At 32.5% G+C, this 23,496-nt stretch overlaps 1 protein-coding gene across 1 annotated transcript in view; it reads left to right on the top strand.

Annotated features, from left to right (window-relative positions):
- The first annotated feature begins 2,268 nt into the window (after nucleotides 1–2,268).
- The window catches only part of LOC129233120 (myelin expression factor 2-like), a 34,816-nt gene continuing 13,588 nt past the window's right edge, over nucleotides 2,269–23,496 (top strand). Inside the window, exons 1-2 of the mRNA XM_054867180.1 lie at nucleotides 2,269–2,326; nucleotides 2,417–2,513. Of these exons, the coding sequence (XP_054723155.1) occupies nucleotides 2,461–2,513 (53 nt within the window). The 5' untranslated portion in view covers nucleotides 2,269–2,326; nucleotides 2,417–2,460. The remainder of the gene's footprint in view (nucleotides 2,327–2,416; nucleotides 2,514–23,496) is intronic.

Raw genomic sequence — 23,496 nt, 5'->3', positions numbered from 1 at the left:
TTAAAAATAATACTAGATGACCTTTACACGTTTCAAACTAAAATTTCACTCGTTCTACTTCTCTTTTACAAAAATTAGCATGCCTCTAAAATTAAAAAAAAAAAAAAAAATGCTGATAAGAAAAACTTTTACAAAAATAGAATGATGCAATACTTTCACAAAAATAGGTAGCGAGAAAAAAATCCTGGATTGGCCCCTGGCAGTTAAATTTGACTAAAATTATAGTTTACAATGCAAGTTAAAATTGTAAAGTATTTAAACTAATTAATTTTATTAAAACTTCTTAGAAATTTTAAAAACCCAAAAGTGGGTAAATTATGGGTTTCGTTTTTTAAACAGGCGTTTTCAAAAAAACCCGCTCGGTCCAATTCGGACAACCCCCTTTAGCCTGTGATTCGCAATTCTTTTTCTTCAATTACTATTCAACTTATGATTCTTTATTTTACAACTTCTTTAATCATCAGCTTGACTTAGCGGGGGCACTGCCGTGACCCCCAGATAGTGTTCAAAGTGCACTGAAGATTTGCTTTGTTTCATTCTTGATTTTACGCTGAAAGTCATTTTTATGCATTTTAGATTGTAAAAAATCATATTTTATAGCTTTTCCTGTAAAAAAATTTATTCAATCAACTTTTTTTTTTTAAATTAAGAAATAAATTTCTTTTTACATATGTAATGCACATGATTTTGGATACTAGCATAAAACTTGATCATTTTTTTAGTAGTTTCTCTAACGGTAACAAAAGTGCTTTGTTTCGATTTAGTTTAGTGAAACATTTTTGAAACTGCACCAAGTGATTCACGTTATGATAATTCCCCCAAATAAATGATGAAGATTATAATCAGAGTATTTTAAAAACAATCTTGGATGATGAGAAAGAATGAAATAACTTTGCTGTACCAAATCAGAAATCATTGGTTTTTGATGGAATGAAGAATGGAAAAACTACCAAGAGTTCTTGCTACGGTTATTGAAGAATAACAACTGTATACTAAATAACATAACCCCCCCCCCCTCCAAAAAAAAAAAAAAATGTATGAAAAAGAGATGAACGTAAACATGCTTTCAGTACTTTCAGTTAACCCAATCAGAGATCGCGATGGGTAACTGAGGTACCCCAATCAGTTTTATCGAATTTTTTTTGTAAATCATCATTTTCTATCTTTTCAGAATCTGCAAATTTAGGTTTTCACGCCAGTATTCAGAGCGCAAAGCAATATAAATGCAAAAAGAGGGATAGAGAACACAAAACTATGCTGCTATTAGAATGGGAAATTTAGAAGCTATAACAGTTGCGTGGGGAGTGAGTTATCCCATTAACACGTGAATTCCAAGAAATGATTGCTTCACGCGCAGAAAGAAAAGTAAAAATGTCACTTCACCTATACCAAGGAGACTGTTAGACAGGAGGATACTGAAAGGGTGATTGACTACAAATAAAAATTTACCCTGCGACAGGTGTTTGGATAAGAATGGGTTGACTGTGTGCCCCGAGTGATTTCTCTCGGGTTTAAGAGCTAAAAATTCATCATTAAAAATTACATTTGTAGCAAGCTTGATCCAATGATTCACTCATTTGGAGCTGTTTATATTGAACAACCAATATTTTCACCAACAAATTAGAAGTTCACAAAGAAATTCTTTAGTATACAATTTAAATGCAATTAAATTTACAAGCTTTGCGGACGGGACGGAGCATAAACCATAACCGAAATTCAAGTTTCTATTTCTATTTCTATTCAAGAGTCACAACTGACTTCAACTGTATTTTATATCGAGGGCTGCATACTAGTGCCTTGCCTCCATTATTTTATATACCGATAGATGGCAGCACCATCACCGGATCGAACAGTTAATGAGAATTTAGAACTAGTCCAAGAGCTAATAGCTACCTGGTACTAGCACCCCCAGAGGTATCGTTTCACTTGGAGGACATTGAGACCACGAGCATATTTAACGTCGCCCAGTCCCCTTTAATGACGACGGTGGGTCTTCGACCAGCGGGGATCGAACCCGAGCCCCTCCGGCCCGAAATTCAAGTTCTTCGTTCTATTCAAATTCGGAAAAACGGTTACAGTTGCTGTGGTTCTAATTAATTTTTATTCATTCATTAAATACACAAATATCAGTGAAAGAAATATGAATATAAAAAGACATTTGAGACAAAAAAGCATTCCAGCTTCATTATTCCCTGCTTATTTAAGTTAATTTTTTTGGTCGCAGAAGTATGGACCTTGATCTATTGATTTGAAGTGAAGTAAATTTCCTATCCAAAAACGCGAAAAAATTTTTGCACTAAAGCAGATTTTGAACTAAAGTTTCTCCGTAAGTTAACCGCTATTCATTTTAAATTATTATTTTTATTCAAAACGATTAAAAAATCTAATCATCTAACTATTTTCTACCAACATTTAGTAAACAGTGTAGAAACTGGAGTTCAAGTAAAATCCGAGAAAAATATGGACAACGGCAAGTGGCAAGACTCAATGGAAAAAGATCAACGAGACAGACGGTAAGTTCATTGTGACAAGAAGTAAATTTATCTGAATGAGATTTTTTAAAGACCTAGTAACTGTTTTCTAAGTAAACGTAATCTAGCAACAGTAATATTATAGAGGTTAATCTTTTAAGTATTTGCCTGGTAAAAATGGCAAAAGTAGAGATGTTAGAACATATTGGATGTCAGTTCATTACAAATGATCATTTAACTAAAGCTCATTACTATGAAAAATTATCATTGATTCTAGAAATGCTGCAATTTTTTCGAGGTGTTTTAAAAATGTTTTTCACTGAACATCAAGTTAGAAGTAATTGTTTTTATAATTCAGTATTTATTTTACTGATATACTAGCCGCCTGCGGCAACCAGGGGATTCGCCTTTCTATGCCAGCAGCCACCTGCAGCAGCTGTATGGCTAACTCATCATCAATCTTTTTACTTCAAGTTTGTCTCCTTTGGCGGCTGTATAATAAATTTGCTAGCGGTATTAATCAATCCATTTCCATATTTTTCAATATTAATTTGAATCAAATGTTTTCTATATCTATAGTTGCGTTTTGTGCCATTTACTACCTTTTTACGCCAAGAGAGATTGCCGCCTTCAGCGACTTTTTTCTATACGATCAATCTCTTATTTATTTTACTAGAGACGTACCGAGTAGCACTTTGGCCGAGTACCGAGTTACCGAGTACTCGGCCGAGTTCCAAGTACCAATTATGTTTTAAGAAGAACCACCGACACACATGTGATGAATTTTGAACTTATTGGAATAGTAGTATAAACCTCCTTGTCCATATAATTGTTTTTAAAACTAAATTCCTGCTGAAATTTAATTACGCATTATATATATATACAATTTTGTTTGTGGGCAGTTCTCAAAAGGTGGGAACAAAAAAGTTAACTTTGAGCAATTTCAAAAATTTTAAAATTTGACATCAATTTTGATCTTATTCTATAGTATGCATACCTAGAACACAATATATGAACATGAAAAGACAGCAGGTATTTGTAAAAATTGTTAATTAGCAAATTAAATCAGCAATCTGTAGGTAACAGATTTTGGACATTGCTTTCCTGTAGGTAACGGATTTTGGACATCATCATAACGTAAGTTTCATCATTTTTGACAATTGTTAATCTGATTTTTAACTTTTCCAATGAAAATTTTATTTTTTACTTTTTAAATTTTGCAATTTAATAATAAAGAGGATATTAATGAAATACTTGAATGGCTATACATGCTGCTCCTTACATTTAATAAAGTTTTGGAATGATTTTGAAGAAATTGATGCAAAGTTTAAAAAAAGCTTCAAATTAAAAATAATACAATTGTAAAAAGTGACATCAGTTTTAATAATGAATATTTTTTCTAATGTCATAAGAATTAAAATGATGTCTAAAAAAATTATTGAAGAAAGAAATTCGTATTTCTATTTGGAGATCGTTAAATTATGTTTCCAAAAGAAAGAAGAGAAAAAAAATTCTAAAATAATAAAAGCGGAAAAAAAAAAAAAAATTGCTAGCGCAGGTGATAAATTCGCCAAAAGTGGTACAGCTGACGATAAACTACATTTGTCAGACTGGAATTCCCCTCTGGTAACCTTTAGCGTATCGTATACTGTGTTGTCGCCAATGTCGCTAGCGGAAGTTTGCTTGGCGATGTTAGCGCAAAATGGCTTTCGTTCGATCATAGAAAGCCATGTTACTACTGTAATTTATGCATTGTTCAATGTGTAACGTATTAATTATGCAAAATACCAATGGATTAAAAAAGATAACATTATAATAACCTTTTTTATTGAGGTTAGAAGACAGTGGATCATCAAAAATTATGAATAAACGGACAGAATTATCGGCATCAAGATCGTAACGCCATTTGGACATCTCACATACGTATGTTTAAGAAAAATCATTTTTCTTCTAAGATACTGCATAAAAGCTTATGAAAACACTTTTAAACAATTAAAAATTGATTCTGAGGATCGATAAATACCTTTAAAACAAAAACATCATATACTTAGTTCTCAAATAATAGCATTTTAAAGATCGCAACTTTTGGACATACATCAAATTTCAAAGTTACGTTTTTTTTAAATCGTTTACAAAGTAAATAATCTATCTTTATTTTTGTTATCTGTGTAAAATATTAACAAAAAGTTATTCAGTGTAAGATTCATACCTTTAATTTTTTTTGAAACGTATGGAAATAATTAAAAAAAATTTTTTTTTAATGGTACATTTGCTCAGTTAACGTTTTGGTATGTCCAAAATTGTGCCTTTTAGCAAAGAAAATATTTTTCTAAGGGCATTTGAAGAGCATTTTTTCCATAATTTATGTCAATTCTTGTCTCTATACAGTATTATAGTTTAACTCAAAAATTTTTGAGTTAATTAAAATGAAAGTTATTTGGTGTTGAAGCTTCAAAGTTGAGGTCTGTGTTTGTTCCCACCTTTTGAGAACTGCCCTTGTGTCAAAATTTTTACAAAAGAATAATTTTTTAAATTAAAAATAAATAAATAAAAGGTATGATTAATCAAGTTGGAATTAAAACAAATTACAGTAAAATCCCTCTAATGCGGACACTAACAGGACAAATTTTTTTTCTGCAATATAGAGGTGTCCGCAGGACAGGGGTTTAATAATGTTATTTACATTGGAACTGGGGAATTAAAAATTGTCTGCATAAGAGGGGTGTCCGTTATGAGGGGTTTCACTGTATACCAATCAATTATAGTTCTAATCTGCCAAACATAAATGATTTTTAAAAGCAGATAAAACAAATGTGCAGGAACACTCCAGACACGTGTTTCTGCCTCCCCCCCCCCCCCGTTACAAGGAACGTCTTTTTCAGTGCATAACATGTGAGCTAAAGAATGTAAAGACATTCAACAAAAAAATACGACTTTTGTCGGATGCCTTTAAATCTAAGAGCCCCCATTTTGTGCATTGAAAAAGGAATTCCTTGTAATGCCAAAACACGTTTCTGCAGAGTTTCTGCACTGTACTTTTAAGGTTGTTTTATTTTTTAAGCAAAGGTATTTTTACATTTTTTATAACTAATTTTTGTTTGTAGCAAAAATCCATTTTTAATATAAAAATTCCATATTTTCTATATTTACATTTTTTGCGTAATTTTTAATAAATAAGTTTTATTAACTTTGGGGACATTAAAATAAAGATTTATTCCATTGAAGCATTACAAACTTCATTATTCTCAAAATTTAAATTTGACTTATAAATTTTAATTGTAAATGATTGCAGAATATTATGCTTGCTCTTTTTTTAATAAATTTTAGTATCTGTCTTGGACAATATTCAATTTTTTGCAACTGCTCGGTATTGGCCGAGTACCGAGTACTCGGCAAATTGGCCGAGTAGGCCGAGTACCGAGTAGTTACCGAGTACTCGGTACGTCTCTAATTTTAACCTTCCGCCCATTCCCTAATGAAAACAAAGATCACTCAGAAAACCAATTTTTTATTTTAGTAGCACAAAAAAAAAAAAAAAAAAAAACCTAGTGTGCAAAAAGTACCGTTTGCAACAGGGTTGGCAAGGTTTTGGACACTAGGGTAAAAACCCTGGTTTTTACCGTCCTGTCCAAAACCCCTGTGTCCAAAACTGTCCGAAAGTGTCCAAAACTATATTTTTTGAAAAATTGTGTTCTGTGAGAAAACATCAAAAACAGAATAAAATGTATCAAAGTAATGTTTTATATTGAACATTTATTCAATGGAGAACATTCAACTTTTTTATGCAGCTGATTTTAATCTGGTCACATACAAGTTGAATTCTTGATTAAAATTTCAATTTGTATGCATTAGTTTAGTATTATTATTATTATTTTTTTATTTTTTTTTATAATAGTAACCAAATTTCCCTATGTTTATGCATGTGTGAAAATGAAAGCAGGGTTGGCAAGGTTTTTACCATTCTGTTCAAAACCCTTAAGTCCAAAAGTGTCCAAAACTATTTTTTGAGAAACTATATTTTGTAGAAAACAATCAAAAACAGAACAAAATATGTAAAAATTATTATTTTTTTATTTTATTTATTTTTTTTGACTATTTAATATTTATTCAATGTGAACATTCAAGTATAAATATATATGTAACTTATTTATGCAGCGGATTTTAATCTAGTTACATAGAAATTAAATAGTTATTGCCAATTTTTTAAATAAAAATATTTTTTAATGACAAATATTAGAGAAAAATATAATCAAATACTCATCCTCAATAATGGCAGTATTTATGCATTACAAGCATTGCAGTAAATACGAATTGATTAGATTACACCCTTTTAGCTCTAGCCTAGTTTTGGACAGTTTCCCACAGTTTTGGACGGTAAAAACCACCTGTCCTGTCCTAAACCAGTTTTGGACAGTCCAAAACCCAACCCTGGTTTGCAAAAGAGAAAAAAAAAACTGTTTTTATTAAATTACATGCGCACAACTATAAATGTAATGTAATATAGACACAGCAAAAGTTCCGGGGGGGGGGGAATTGGAGAAAGAAATAAATGCAATACCTAAATAAAATAAAAAAAAAAGGAAAGAAAAAAAGCAAGCTCTGCCAGAAGAACACATGGTGATGACGTCATAAAATATAGAAGTAAGCAATAGTAAAAAAAATATATATGATTCAATATCAAATCGAAATAAAGGGCGTGATGTCACCAGATAAGAGAAGGTTTTTTTCGACCGATGCGTGTAGGTATGCAATGATGTTGCTCTGCACGTCTGCATTAAAAAAATTATTTTAAAAGCATTTTTGAAAAATTTTTTCCTGAAGAGGGTAAAACATTTTTACTGTTACATGCTTAAATTTTAGAAAGGAATCTTTTTTACTTTTTGTGGGATGAGTTTAGAAAAAAATTAAACCCAGAAAAAAAATGCAAAATAAAAGTTTTTCCAAAAATTCATAAAGAATGTAAAAATTAGGCTATCTTAAATGTTTTCGGTCATCACATTTAAAATTTTCTACACTGTAGTACAAAAATTTTTTCTTGCCCAAATCGTTTGGGGTTTATGAGGTAAAAACTGCTAAAAATCGCAAACATTAAATCACTTTCTTTCTAATAAAAATATCAAAAATCAAAACCCAAGGTGAACGCCATCGGCAAAAATTACACTTGTATACCAAATTTCATCTCTCTAGGCCTTACCGGTTTCTCGGGATACGTACCACAAACACACACAAACATCTTCTTTTATTATATGTATAGATAGATAGCCTATTTAAGAAGGAAAAAATATCCCATACGAACAGTTGTCTATTCACATGTGTAAAATGTCACTAGTGCAATAAAAATTGTTTGCAATTATATTTATTCTTCACACTGAAATTGCTCATGTAGGTCCCTAATGTAAATTTTGTGGTTGGGGGGTGATTATGTAGTGTGTTACAGGTAAACATTTAAAATACGAAAATGTGGTTATAAGATCTACAAACATTTGTGTACGGTCAGATGGGGTAAAATGGGTATAAAATAGCCTACTTTTGGATTTTGACTTGAATATTTTTGTCAAAATATTTTGTTTCTAATTTTTTTTTGTTTTATGTATACATTACATATGTTGAGAATGAGAGTAGAATTACATGATTTTCACACATAATTTGATACAAATTTATTTTTGAGAGGAGTGTTTATGATTATATGTTTTCTATACCCATTTTATCCCAATGGGTAGCCTGTGGGTTAAAATGGGTGTTGAAGTCTAAGAAGTGATAAAAAAGTATACTATTTGGGAATTGATGTGATATACCCCTCCCTTGGCGACTTTTTCCTGTTGGCGCCAAGAAAGAATCGTCAAGAAAACGATGTATGACGACATATGTCATACATCGTTCTTAGAGATGCTTTTTTAGCGCCAACAGGAAAAAAATCAGATAAAAAAACATGATCAAAGCACTTCAGAACACAATATATATATAAAAACAACATAAAACCACAACAAAAAACATCACGAATATAAGCTTCAAAAATACCAGAAACTAGAAAGTTTTTGTACACAAAGAACAATTACTAGAAAGTATTTAAAATGCTTAAATTAACCAATTACTATAACAGCTCACCAATGAAATATGTACCAATAGAAATAAAAGCTATTTTCCAACATGCATTTCATCCAACAAAAACTTTTCTCATGCTCTGCTAAAAAAGAGCAAAGCGATTCAAATTGCGATGTTTAAAGCCGAAAACATGCCCAAAATCAATAACTATTTTGGCCAAAAAGCGCTTAGTTACTCAAATTACGATGTATGAAAAGTAGAAATGTCTCAACAGAACATCCTAAACATAAACAATACAGAAATACCATACATTTATTTGCTATCCCAGACATGCTTTTAAAATACCTATTATATTTTACATAAAAAAACACCTTTATATATTTATGAAATGCTGGAGTAAACTTATTTTCAGAAATTCAGTACCTAAAAGAGGCACGTTAATAGAATGTCTAAATAATTCGTGGCATCGATAAGAATTAACTTTTAGAACAAAATAACCGTACTGTTTTTGTAAAATTAATTTACATACAGTAAAAATAAAGTTAAAAACTACAAGAACCCCTAAAGGATTTGTAAAAACAAAGATTTTCGGAAGTGAGATTTTTTTTTTGAATTCTAAAATAAAGAACTTACCTTTTTATATGGTATAAACAGAGTTGGGCAAATTTTAATTGCATGGACAATTAAAGATTAACAATTGATCAATTGTAATTGTGAAAAATTACAATTAACAATTGATCAATTGTAATTATGAAAAATTACAATTAACAATTAGAGACGTACCGAGTACTCGGTAACTACTCGGTACTCGGCCTATTTGCTGAGTACTCGGTACTCGGCCAAATTCTGATCAGATACTCGGCCAATACCGAGTAGTTGCAAAAAATTGAATATTGTCCAAGACATATACTAAAATTTATTTAAAAAAAAAGAGCAAGCATAATATTCTGCAATCATTTACAATTAAAATTTATAAGTCAAATTTAAATTTTGAGAATAATGAAGTTTGTAATGCTTCAATGGAATAAATCTTTATTTTAATGTCCCCAAAGTTAATAAAACTTATTTATTAAAAATTACGCAAAAAAGGTAAGTCTAGAAAATATGGAATTTTTATATTAAAAATGGATTTTTGCTACAAACAAAAATTAGTTATAAAAAATGTAAAAATACCTTTGCTTAAAAAATAAAAGGAAATAAAGCAACATTTAAAGTACAGTGCAGAAACTCTGCAGACACATGTTTTGGCGTTACAAGGAATTCCTCTTTCAATGCACAAAATGGGAGCTCGTAGATTTAAAGGCATCCAACAAAAGTCAGCATTTTTTGTTGAATGTCTTTACATTCTTTAGCTCACATGTTATGCACTGAAAAAGACATTCCTTGTAACTGGGGGGGGGGGGGGGGGCAGAAACACGTGTCTGCAGTGTTCCTGCACATTTGTTTTATCTGCTTTTAAAAATTATTTATGTTTGGCGGACGAGAACTATAATTGATTGGTAGACAGTGAAACCCCTCCTAACGGACACCCCTCTTATGCGGACAATTTTTAATTCCTCAGTTCCAATGCAAATAACATTATTAAACCCCTGTCCTGCGGACACCTCTATATTGCGGACAAAAAAATTTGTCCCGTTAGTGTCCGCATTAGAGGGATTTTACTGTAATTTGTTTTAATTCCAACTTGATTAATCATACCTTTTATTTTATTTATTTTTAATTTTAAAAATAATTTTTTGTAAATTTTTTGACACAAACAAAGTTGTATACATAATGCGCAATTAAATTTCTGCAGGAATTTAGTTTTAAAAACTATTATAAGGACAAGGAGGCAGGGCCGTCGACAGGATTTATGGGCCCCTATGCAACTTTCTTCAGGGCCCCTAACTTTTTACTTGAATGTCCTCCTTCTTCACTCTGCTTTTACATAAATATTGTCAATGGGTCTAGGTTTAATAAAAAGGTTTTTTTGTTCTTTTTTTTAACTGAAAGTTATTTTTTTCTCAATTAAAATTGCTTTGCTGTGCTTCTTCGTAATCAAACTTTGTAATGTTATTAAAAAGAGATTCTTGTATACAGCTGGATTTTGACTTAGTGGGCCCTAGGCTAGTTTAAGTATGGGGGACCTTTTTCGTAGCATGGACAACATTATATTAGTAGCAAAACAGGCTATTTTTTAAGTTTTTTTCCCAACTATGTGTCTTTTCCTCTGGCACATATAGCGATATAGCCGTGAATGTGTTTTTAAAAAATGTTTTGTTATACTGTCTTTTTATTTATTTATTTATTTTTTTTACCTTGGACGAGGAGGGTTTTCAGGACAGTTATACAGGGACCTCCTTTGAGTTGAAGGTAGAACACCTCAAATTTGAGGGGGTCCGGTCGTTTCTCCCCCGTAAATGTTTTTGAAAAATGCATTAAAAATTTCTGCATTTTGAGGTTTTTTAAGAGGTAATTCGAACTACAAAAACATCAGCAAAAACAAGAGAACAAAATACAGAAATGTTTTAAACTTATGCACTCTTTTGCAAATTAAGGCAATACAAAAGAAAAATTGCCCTTGGTTCAACAAATCAATGATATTTATTGACAGAGAGGAAAAGCGAGAGAGAAGAAACGATATGACACAAAGTCTATCACTTGCTCACATCGACTTTTGGTTACATATTTTATTTTTCGACCCCGTTAGTTTTGATTATCCCTTTTACCCACCGACAAACACAACACTGAATCAATTGAAAAATTATCTAGATTAAACAATGCATAAAATTCTTTAAAAGAAATGGTGGAAATATTTAAAAAATAGATACTAATGAGAAAGTAACACCTCTTACCATTCAGAAAGTTCACCTAAAGCTATAGCTTGTTTAGCTTATTGGTAAATTCAACACTGATTCTAATTAATACAGTGACACAGGGGAGCCCCCCCCCCCAAGAGAAAAGGCACCCCCTCCCCAAAAGAAATTTAATGGCCCTGCTCCCCCCCCCCTAGGTGGGCACCCTTGAGTGACATAACAGTGCCCCTTTCCTTTTTAGACATTTGATGAGAAGTGCTTCGTCCAAAATGTTTTCCCAAATTAGGCAACCGTTTTTACTTTTGAAACAACGCTAGAATTAGTTTCATTTTGTATCACTGAATTTAAAACTCAAATCAATACATATTTTAAAATATTTCATCAAACTGAGTTGTTTGCCAATGTTTTGAGTCTCGAAAGCTAAAAATGCAAGCGCTTTTTTTTTTTCATTTTTTACTCCTTGTCTATTTCAGTACAATCCTGGTAATCTTTCAGAAATAAGCGTTTTTTTTTTTTTTTTTTTTTTTTTTTTTTTTAGCCTTGTAATTTACACAAAAGAAAAAAAATCATATTTATTTTTGGTTGATAGAGTCGATAGTGGGCTCTGAAGGTAAGGACAAAAAAAAAAATTCTCACTTCGAACTTGCAAGCTTGAAAACTTGTAATCTCTAGGAGAAAGAGTTTCTTCAAACTAAAAAGCTTTTTCTTTTCTTTTCTTTTTTAAAGAAAGGAAAAAGTGGTGGGAGGGATTTTTTCTTTTTCAAAGGCCCGCTTCGCGGGCCCCCAAATCTCTCACGGGCCCCTATGCAATGCATAGGCTTGCCCCCCCTTCTCGACGGCCCTGCAAGGAGGTCTATACTACTATTCCAATAAGTTCAAAATTCATCACATGTGTGTCGGTGGTTCTTCTCAAAGCATAATTGGTACTTGATAACTCTGCCGAGTAGTGAAAGGCCGAGTACTCGGTAACTCGGTACTCGGCCGAGTAGTGAAAGACCGAGTACTCGGCTACTCGGCCAAAGTGCTACTCGGTACGTCTCTATTAACAATTAATTAATTGTTAATTGTAATTGTAGTTTACTACAATTTTCATTTTTTTGTGAATTTTAATTAAAACTAACTTTTAAAAAAATTACTGGTTTTGTATCATATATATATATATATATTCTTTTTCTTTTGTGACCTTGAACACCTCCCTTGCTTATCAGCATCTTTTTGTAAGAGCTTCTAGTGTAAATTTCAATTGCATTCTTTAGGCTGTGAGACCTCACCTCCCCATTCAGTGCTACAATTTCCGGCAGTGGTAAACATGGCTTTTAACGTTGGGATGCGGAATAGATGCAAAATGTTCTAGATAAGGTTGAGAGTTGTTCGAAAAGTTTGCACAAAAGTTACGCAATGAATGTTCTAAGGACATTTAGGCCGAATGTTTTCCGGAATTACGACGCTATACACTACAAGTTAAGATGCTGTCAAAATTTTCCCTTAATGTGATATAATCAATTGTTGTTGCCGTGAGCCAGTTAAGTTGGCAATTTTGGATGCGCTGCTTCACTTTTTCAAAGTCCGACTTCCAGTATACACATGCAGGGCCTAATTACGTAAAAGAAATTTTCAGAGGCCCTAACATGACTGAAAATATATGCTTAACAATACCAGCTTCTGCGTTTTTAACAGCAGTATTAAAGAGATTGCTAACATCAGAGCTTGCCAAATAAAAATCTTTGGAAGAATGATATAATTAAAAAAGATATATATTTAATTTCATACATTTAAAGACACATTTAATAAAATGTGGCCACAAGTTAAATTTTCAAATGTGGAATTTGGTTCAACTCTGTTTCAATGTATATTTATGCCACTTAGTTTCTTTTGTGAAGTGTTAAATTTGATTCAATTTCTTACTGCCCTTATTCGGCGAGAATTGCAGTACAACAACTGGGGGGGGGGGGGGCGAAATGAGACCGACTCCTAATTTCAAAGGTTAACCGAGCCCTGCATACATGCCATAACGACCCGTTTAGAGGGTAGGCAACCATTTACAGAACAGAAACACATTCACACAAAGAAAGGACAAGAGAGAGAAAGTACATCCATGCCCAAGCCGAGATTCAAACCCGGGGCTTTCCAGTCGCAGTCAGACTCCTTTGACCACTAGACAGGACAGGCGACGGTAATATCAGTTTTCTAGAATTAAAATGTTCTGTATACATTAAATACCTAAAATAAAATAGTTAATATACAATAGGTTCGGCTTTATTACGAGAAATAAATTATTTACTGCAGCATATGACTTTTCTGAAAAAATCTTATGGCTCCAGCAAAATTTCCTCAGAAAAGGTATAATTCAATTAAAAATTAAAAAAAAAATTTCCGTACTAATAAAACGCCAAAGAACATCTGACAGAAGTTACAGAAATGTATTTTAATTACATGATTTTTAAAAAAATGTAAAACAAAGCGGTCTCTGTGACCTCACGTCCCATGATATGTCCTTCTTTCTCACCTCTTCTGATACAGGTTAAACTAAAACAACGATTTTTACAAACTTAAAACATTTAATTAAAACACTAACATTTACGTGTGGAAAAAGCTTGCCAAGACGAGACTAGTTCACGCGGCGAGCGAGCAATCAGCACTGAACAAAAATATGAAATTGAATAATACTTGGGATTCTGTACGCTGCGCTGCACTGTACTTATTGATACATAAAGTTAATTGTTAGTTTTAATTGTTTCATAAAACAATTAAAAAAAACCAATTGCAATTATTTTAATTGTGAAAAACGATTAACGTACATTAATTCAATTAAATTAATTGCAAAGTGCACTTAATAGTTTAATTGCAATTAAATGAATTGCAATTAATTTAATTGCAATTACTTTTTAATCAATTAAATAGGCAATTGAAAAAATAATTGATTAATGCCTAACACTGGGTATAAATCCTCACACTCAGTCTAAAACACTACATCATATGACAATGGCACGTTAACACACCACGTTGGAGTTAACTTTTAATTAACGTTCCAGTTTGAAGAAAGTGGCATTTTCTAATGTTTTTACTTCAAAACACTATTACTGATTTTAAACTAACAACAAAATAAGCTTTCCTGTAAGGTATATTGCACAAAACAACAAGTATCTCTCCTGCGTGAAACCGAGTAAACAACCCAAGTAAACAAGTTTGAACAGATTTTAAGATTGCCAAACACAGGTTAGTTTCGCAAGGGATGCCATGCTTAAAAAATTATCGCCTCATTGGCGAGAAAAATATTTCAATTTTGTGCAAAAAATGGGATGTCGTCAATGGGGGGGGGGGGGGGGGTATATCACATCTGTACCACTATTTGTTCAATGCAGTGTGATAATATAGACTTAAGAGTCAGTTAACAAAATTTAACTATTTAATTAAAAACAAAGTGCAAACAGTAAATTTGACAAAATATTAATAAGGTTTCTTTCAATGCATGATATCCATACTTGTCATTATTAAAAAAAAAAAGGTAATGGACTCGATTGTTAAATTGTGGCTCATTAATTTTTTTTATTATTTGATGTTTTTCAATAAACATCGTCTAATCAAGAAAAATATAAAAAATCCCCCATCTTGGATTTTTTAAAAATATTTCATCCCATAATATTTTCCTCAACAGCCATATATTTGCCAATTATTTCTTGCTTGTTCCCTCTAAGTATATTTATACCCAGTGCACCTGTGGTAAAACTGCTTCAGAAGCATATATTTAGCAGTTTCTATTCCAGATACTTCCTCTGAATGAAAACTTTCTTTTTCCACTATTTTTTATTTTCTTGTTTTTTAATTCATTAATTTTTTCACTTTAAACTCTTAGCCTTTCTAAAAACATCTTTGTCAATAATTTCTGTATTTGCCAGCACACATTTTCGTTGTTTTAAATAACTCATGCAAGTAGTCTGAAGTTCTTGTTGAAATTGCAGAGAATATTGCAGTTTTCAAATCTTTATAAGGTGACGAAATCGTGCTTTGTGACATATATTTTTTGGATTAAAACGAGGACGTGTTCTGGGAATTTAAAGGTACATTAGAGAAATTGATAGCATTTGCAATCAAAGACAAATGTGACGACGACCAGGAACAGGCTGGGCCCAGCATATTCTGAGGAAATTGTTATTTTGTGCGCAAGTGCACACGAACTCTAGAATAAGTATACCGCTGGCTTCTTATTATTTATTATGATAGAGCGAAGTTTATTTTATAAAGTCATGGCATTGGCATACTTTTATGTTTCAATCATTTTAAATTAACCACAAACGAATTAATATTCTTTTAAAGGAAAATATACTGTATCTTTTAAAACAACTTGTTGGAATGATAAGCCTAACCATATACCCATTTTACCCCATTTTCAAAATATGAGATTACAAATAGAAAAAAATCTTATTTTTTTTCCCTGTAAGTTGAAGCAGTAACAAAAATGTCCAACTAAAGATATTATGACATAGTAATAATATTTTTTTTTAAAATTAGGAGCTGGAGATAGAAGTTTAAGCAGACAACATGTGGCTTGAATTTATCTACTTCAATTTAAAGTGTTTCCTCTCACTAAAAAATAATCTATTGAAAAAATATATTTTGTTAGAATTCAGATTAGCCAAGTATAATGTTCTGCTCAAAAAAATGCAAATTTAATTTAAAATAATTTGTTTTTAAAACATATATTTTGACTACCCATTCTACCCCACCTGACCCTATATACTGTGGCCTGCCAACTTTCTGGATTTAGCCCGCTACGCGGGGTTTTTGCCGTATCTTCCGGGTATCTAGATTGTTGTGATTTTTTTCCCCGAATCCCACTCATTGAAAGAACATGGACAGGTTTGGATTTGCTTCCATAATGGACCGCAATCTACCTTTACTTATCATGAGTCAGCAATTTGTTAGTCCTTTGAAAGATTGCTATTCAACATGATGCCATAGATTGCTCTGTGGCAGCTCCAAATGCAATGCTTTTCCCTGTTGGCGACTCCAAATCTTTGAGCAGGTTGATTTGAGAAATTCGTTGTAGGCGAGGGCAAAATTCTACATTCACTAAGCTGTCTGGCATCATGCCGAGTAATGTGTTCGCTCAAGCTTACATTAGCTATCGCAGAAGCAATGGATATTCAGAATTTTGTTTGGTGCATATATGAGCAAGTGTGATATGCGTTTGATTAAATTTTTTGAATGTGTATGCTTTTGTCGTAAGTTTTTTTATTTCATTACAACAAGAATTTGGTTTTTCCTTAATGTTCCATGCAATTTTGTTGTAATATATGTTGGTTAGAATTTTTTAGTATTCAGAGTTAGATATTATTGCGATTTTGATAAGTTGAAAAAATAGTTGCAGGATTTTCTCATACAAACTGCAGGATTTTTCATTTTTCTAGGTTGGCAGGTCTGTATACTTAAATTTGATTCAATTCTGTAATGTATAAGTAGGCAACATTACTTTTGAAAGTATGGTAGCCCCTTGTTATTTCCACTTGTTGGGAGACTATAAAAAGGAGCTATATACACACCCCGATAATATTAGCCAGGCTGAACTGCAAAGATCCCACGAGGCAGAATTCCGGTCACTGATCACCTGGCTGGCCGCAGTTTAAAAAAGTTGAACAATAACCTCTTACCTCTTATACAATAACAACGGGGTTGTTTCCAAAATTTTAAAAGCATTTTTTCTGAAAGAGCATGCTTAAAAACATATGATCTGACCACTTTTTAAATAATTTGACTAAGTTTAATATTTTTAAAAAATTACTTTAATCGATGCGCTTTCATTGTTTAATGCTTCTGCCGATGACATCACAAACGATAAAATGCCATTCACTGTTGCCATTCAGAAGAGCACAATATTTAATTCACATCTTTACTCACGTGTATTCGCAACAATATGGTTGATAGCAAGCATAGAGCGCAATATTTGATTCGCTTGTTGATTATCATAATGTGGAACGTGGTAGAAAGATGTGCTAAAAGCCATCATTTGTGACAAAAAAAAAAAAAATAACTGTTGGGAAAATGAAAATATTTTCTGGGTCTATGTTATTTTTTTTGCTCATTCTATCAATTTCAAAGACTAAAAGTAGTACTTTTGACTGAAGGAAACAGCCTCTTTAATAGTGGAAACAATTTACTTACATTTTAATTGGAAAACTGAGGCCGATCCACCTTCTTTACTAGGACAGGAATTTCAACATCAATGTTTGTCGTTGCCAGCCGAAGAAGGTCTAACCATGAACTGTTGGAGAGAGAGATCTCCTGTGATGATTCTTGATCAAGTTCATTGCCGAAAAAGCACTTTTGCATAAATCTGTGCTCCTGAACATGGAAGATATTTCTAGTCCAAAGTAACGCAGATTTGGAAACCGTTCGATTGGAAGCAACTTTAAGAACTCGGGCCCCCTCTCTGTTGTTGTTTGAAAGGATGGGCCTCTCTTCCCTCCCTGTCTCCCCCCGCCAACACAAGACAATACTATTTCTTGGAATTCATTTGAACACCAGCGTGCAGGGTAGGACCGCTTGACCTTTGTCTCTCAATACAATAAAAGGAGTAAAGAACGATCAAAAGGAAATTTCAGGGATCCCGGCTTGACCAAGAATGGTAGTCTCGGATGCTTCTTGATACCATAAAATGTCGAAAAAAGAAATATGCTGAATAATAAGTTGGCGGGCCGCCAGTTGGACAGCCCTGATATAGACGAACATAAGAACGCCGTTCACAGAAAATTTTCAATGTTTGCAGAAAACTTTGATATTTTTTAAATAAATATCTGAAATATTACTTTTTTTTTGATGAGTAACAAATATTGATTGCCAATTTTTAGGTGTCCCCAATTAATATTATTAAGAAAGGAGTAAATAAAATTGAAGAAACATTCTAGTAACTTAGAAGTACTCATTCTCAACTTTAAATTTTTTCTCTTGATTGCAGTATAAGACTCAGGAGGAGTACCATATTTTTTGACAGAAAATTTTAAAGAACTCATTTGAGTTTGCAGACAGTTTTAAATTTTATCTAGGCCTGATGATCAATCCGAAAATAAGATATAACCTAGGTCATAACCGAGGACACAAATGATTGAACTTGCATTCAAGCTACTGATATGTGAGTCTGCAATAAATATAGCATGCTTGCCAACTCTACTGTTTTTAACGAGAGACTCCCGTTTTTTGCTTCCATCTCCCGATTTCCCGTTTTTGCAATTTTTTTTCAGTCAATCATCAAAAAGTTTCACTTCTTTCTCAATAGATGGCGCCCTTTTCTAGTCTACCTACTAATGTCAGGGAATAAGATTTTTTCCAATTAATAGCTCATTTAGTAAAAAGTAATTTTTTGGAAGCTTTCCACATTGCATGTTCAACAAAGCACACGCTTCGCTAAAAATTGAGCAGATTTCAATCTTTTTGCATCTTGAAAATATTTCAATTATTTTGAAAGTTTGATGTTATTTAAACATGTGCTACTTGATACCTACATATTTAATATTTTTTTTTCATTGTATATTGATTTTTTTCCCGGATTTTAGTAGTTAAATTTTTGTAGCTACTTTTTTGGTAGAGACTGGAGAATCTACAAAACTTTAAGCCAATTCATACCTTATTATTTAGTTTTTCCCTTGCTGTATATTTTTCTTGCTGCCACCAATTTGCTTACATCTGCAAAAAATTCCCATTTCACTCTATATTTAGTATTCATGTTATTTAAAAGCATAATTGAATAATTCTGTTGTGAATATATGTTGCTGATGAATCACCTCTATATCTCTAGTGGAATCTCCTGTTTTTTTTCCTTCAAAGGTCGGCATGTATGATATAGTTAATGTTCTTATATTAGGACGAACTTTTGAATAAAAGCAACAAAAGCAAAAAAAAAAAAGCTTACTATTTGCTTTTTTTTAATAGTATCAGAAATAAATTGAATATTCCAATGTTTTTTCGGTAAAAGATTTAAAATCATTACAAAAGGTGTATGTAAGTCAAAAAAGAAGTGTGTCCCCATTCTATTTGTAAGCTATGAATAAAATGTAAAGAATTTTCCTGGGAAATTTTTTTCTGGTTTTATACTGTACATTCAGTGGCGTAGCTAGGGAGGGGCGGAGAGGGCGGTCCGCCCCAAGCAACACTTTTTGGGGGCGGCAATTTCACACATTTGATGCGAAAAATTCAATGTATTTTTGCAATAAGGAAATCACTTTTATCTATTACCAGAGGCAAAAAAAAAAAGTCTGAATTATAAAATTTTGGTACGACTATGATAATGAAATTTCTCTAATACAAAACGTATGTTTTTCTTGTGGACTTCTCAGCACGATTCTTTGTCTCCCCCCCCCCCCTTCGTCTTGCTCTACAGACTGAGGGAAGCTGCAGTGTAAACTCAAGGAACCTAAGGTTTTTTTCTTTATCGTTAAGGTTTACTATAGGGAAGGAAACAGTAAATTTCATAACCTTTCGTTTTTGAGGAATCTACCATTTAATTTTAAGAAAGTTCCTTAGAAATTACCATATTAAAAAAAAAACCACTAATTTTTTTTAAAATGGATAGTGACAACAAGAGTAAGAGAAGAAAAGTCTCAAATGGAGGGCAATTTATTGCTCAACTTCGGGATAACATTATCTATTTCAACAATTGCTTTCATAGGTCCTTGATTACAAAATTTTCATTAAGACAGAATTAATTTTATGTACACTTATTCACAACTCAAATACCAATATTTACTGTTAATATTTATTCCTTTAAACAATGAGTTTCACATTTAGTCATTCATTATAATGAACACCGTTTGATCAAGAAAATGTCTAGACAAAGCCTTTTACATTTATATCAAAAGTAATGAAACTGATTTTCGATGCACAGCTTTTCCTTCTGATGAATCACAGTATGGTTAATCAAACGCAAAGGGTCTCTTTATCTTATCAGGGGTCTGTCCAGGATTTTTCACAGGGTCCGTTTTTTGTGAAAAATCAAATAATTTTGTGAAAAATGAAATTTTGTAAATAATCAAAAAAAAAAAAAAAAAAATTTGTCAAAACAAAATTTTAGAATTTAGAGATGGTACAAACGGCATCAATTAAACTTAAAGTTGAGTGTTTTCCTCTTCTACGTCGAGAAAATCATTCTGGATTTTTTTCTGATATTTGGCGGGGGGGGGGGGGGCATCGCTCTTTCAAGTATCAATATTTATCTACCATTCTACATTATGTTAAATTATACTAGATATATTTCTGTACAGTACTTAAAATAATTGTAACAAAAATATAAATAAATAAAATTCAGAATAGGGTTCAGCATTCAACTTTTTGTCCCAAGACACTCTCTAAACGCACAGAATTTCGTTTAAAACTTATAAATTCCGTGATTTTAACAAAAATAAAAAGATATTTCAATTGTTTACCTCTTAACAAAGCGTAATAATCATCAAAATTTCGTAAAATCGGATTCCCATAGCGGATGCAAAGAGATAGCAATTCTCCAAGTGAAGGCATCAAAAGTATAAAAACGGCTTGTAAAAGAAATGTTTTTGATAAAATTATTTTAAAATTGCATTTTAGAGTCCTATGATAAACATACCATTAATATCTGTTGACACAGTTGACCCAAAAAGTAAAATAAAATAAACTATCTATTCAGCAATTTAATTTTTGACTCATAACAGAAAATTGAATTTTGCTTTAAAAACTTGAAATGAGAGTTCTAACAGAAATAAAGAGACTTTTCATTTATTTGAATCCTAATAAAGCGAAGTTAGCTTGAAAAAGGAACAAAATATGATTCTCATATCGGAACGGAGACGGTAATTAAAAGAGTTAATTTAAAATTAATCATCCTTGCGTGTTAGCATCGAAAAATCAAAAACCATATAATTTTCTCCCAAATTAACAATTAAACATCGCACTGCACCGTAAAAACGAAAATATTAACAAGCCGGCAAAATGAGGAGAATATTTTCTAATGAAGTTATTATAAAGGTTCAACGCCAGACGCTACGCGGTGATAATTTTGAAATTGGTAACCCTATCTGAAGCGATCATATTTTTTCTGCATCCTTACTATTCCTTTGCAGTTCTAAGTTCATTTCGCAGATATATATTATTATTGTTTATTAAATCATGAGCGGAGAAAAGTGCTTACCAATGCCTTTTCGGAAAAGTTTACAACAGCGCCGCTGATTAGCTGTGATAAAACAAACAACCATTATATTTATTTGGCAGTAGCAATTATTTATCGCTTGCAGGAGCATCGCAAGAGTGCCGATTTTTTTTTTTTTTTTCAAAATTAGCCGATTTTGTATAAGCTGATTCCTCTAATTTGACTTAAAAAAAGGTTCCAAAAATTATCGGTTTATACACAGAAATATGCGTTATTTTACTTTCAGATTTGCTCTTTCAATAAACAATTTGTGACAGATCCGATCTTGTTTATCAGAATTTTGTGAAGGGTCCGTTTTGTTTGATCGGGATTTTGTGAAAGGTCCGTTTTGGTTGATAGGATTTTTGTGAAGGGTCCGTTAACGGACCCAAATATCCTCTGGCCAGACCCCTGCTTATTGTCCTCTATCAGTAAGAGAATCATCCAAACTTGGTAAGCAGTACCGGACCTTAGTAAGTATTGCTCGTAACCTAGACGGCAACTTTTGAGTTTTTCAACATTAAGTGATTCGCTCAAGCACGGATTCAAAAAGAAGTCATAACTCCCTTTGAGAAATCAGACCCTAAAATTGTGTCTCTAAATCTTCAAATTATTAAAATTTCCATGGAGGAACCATGACTTTAATGTTCCTTCCAACTGTTATAAAGCTTCAAAAGCATTTTCCAAGATTTCAGTTTTGAAAATTTCTGGAGGAGACCCACTTATTTGCCCTTTTTCTCTTAACTTGGCCAAATATACCCTAAAACAGCATTTTTAAGGGCTCTATTTTCTAACCCTCCCACCCCTTGTCCCAAAGATAGTTTTAAAATGTGCTCCCAGCTCAAAATTGCGTTGTTTAAGCCTCAATAAATGTCACATTTTCCGGGAAGAGAGCAACCAAACTCTCCTATTTCTTAACGTTACCAAACAGCTCAAAAATGTAGTTTTAGGTCTTCTATCTCAAAACATCCGTTTAAAACTTCAATATCAACAAATTCCTCAAGGCAGTCGAATTCTGACCGACCTTACCCTTCCTGTAACGTGATTAAAGGTAGTGAAAAATGTGTGTTTAGGACATATAACCTTTAAACTTTAAAACCCCCTTTTCCTCTAATGTCTTCAAAAAGCGCATCAAGATGGGTATTTGAAACTTCAACTTCAGAAAAATTCTAAGGAAGAGGCTCCAAATGTCCACGTAGTCACCTAACATCACAAGCTGGCTCAATATTTCGTTTTCAGAAATTTCTGAAGGAAGTCAGCAAAACCTTTTTTTCCCTCAATGATTGACTGAAATGAACAATTATTTCCAGAACGATTTCGGGTGGGAAACCCCCATCCGACCTCTCTCTCTCATAACGTTGTGTGTCAAACAAGGTTAAAATCGCGTTTTTAAGACGTCATTTTCAAAACATTACCAGGGGAAATGGAAGAGTCATTTGATTTTCCCAACATTTCTAGAAACATTCAGCCACTCCCACCAAAGATACGATTGCATTTTTGAAACTTCGGCTTCGAAAAATTTCCAGAGAGCTCTTCGAAAGTTCTGTACTCTCTTTAGCGTCATCAAAGATAGCGAAAAATAGATTTTAATATGGAAAATATTTCGGGGGGAAAATCCAGTGGGAAACTCTTATACCACTAAATACAGCCAACGCATTTGTGTTTTTCAGTCTAGTCAAAACACTTTCCTGGCAGCGTTCCGGAACCGTCCTCAATCTCTTCACGCATCCAAAGATATCCTAAATTGCTTTTTTAACACTTCAGCTTCAGAAAATTTCCTTGAAAAATCCCCCCCCCCCCCCTGCGTTACTAAAATTGCAAATTTTTACTTAACTTTTGGAAAGTTTTAGTGGGGCACTAAATTTTTTTTCTCCTGCAAAAAAAAAAAAAAAAAAAAAAATCCTTTTCTTTTTTTAATTAAGTTCTTATATTGTACTTTAAATACTTTTGACTCTTTAATGTATTAGCAAAATTTCTCAGCAAAAGGGCAGCAAATTGAGGAATCGCCCCGAGTGCAGAAAGTGTAGCTACGCCGCTGTGT

The sequence above is a fragment of the Uloborus diversus genome, unplaced genomic scaffold (assembly GCF_026930045.1).
Source record: "Uloborus diversus isolate 005 unplaced genomic scaffold, Udiv.v.3.1 scaffold_178, whole genome shotgun sequence".
Classification (NCBI taxonomy): Eukaryota; Metazoa; Arthropoda; class Arachnida; order Araneae; family Uloboridae; genus Uloborus; species Uloborus diversus.
This window is presented reverse-complemented; position numbering and strand designations above follow the sequence as displayed.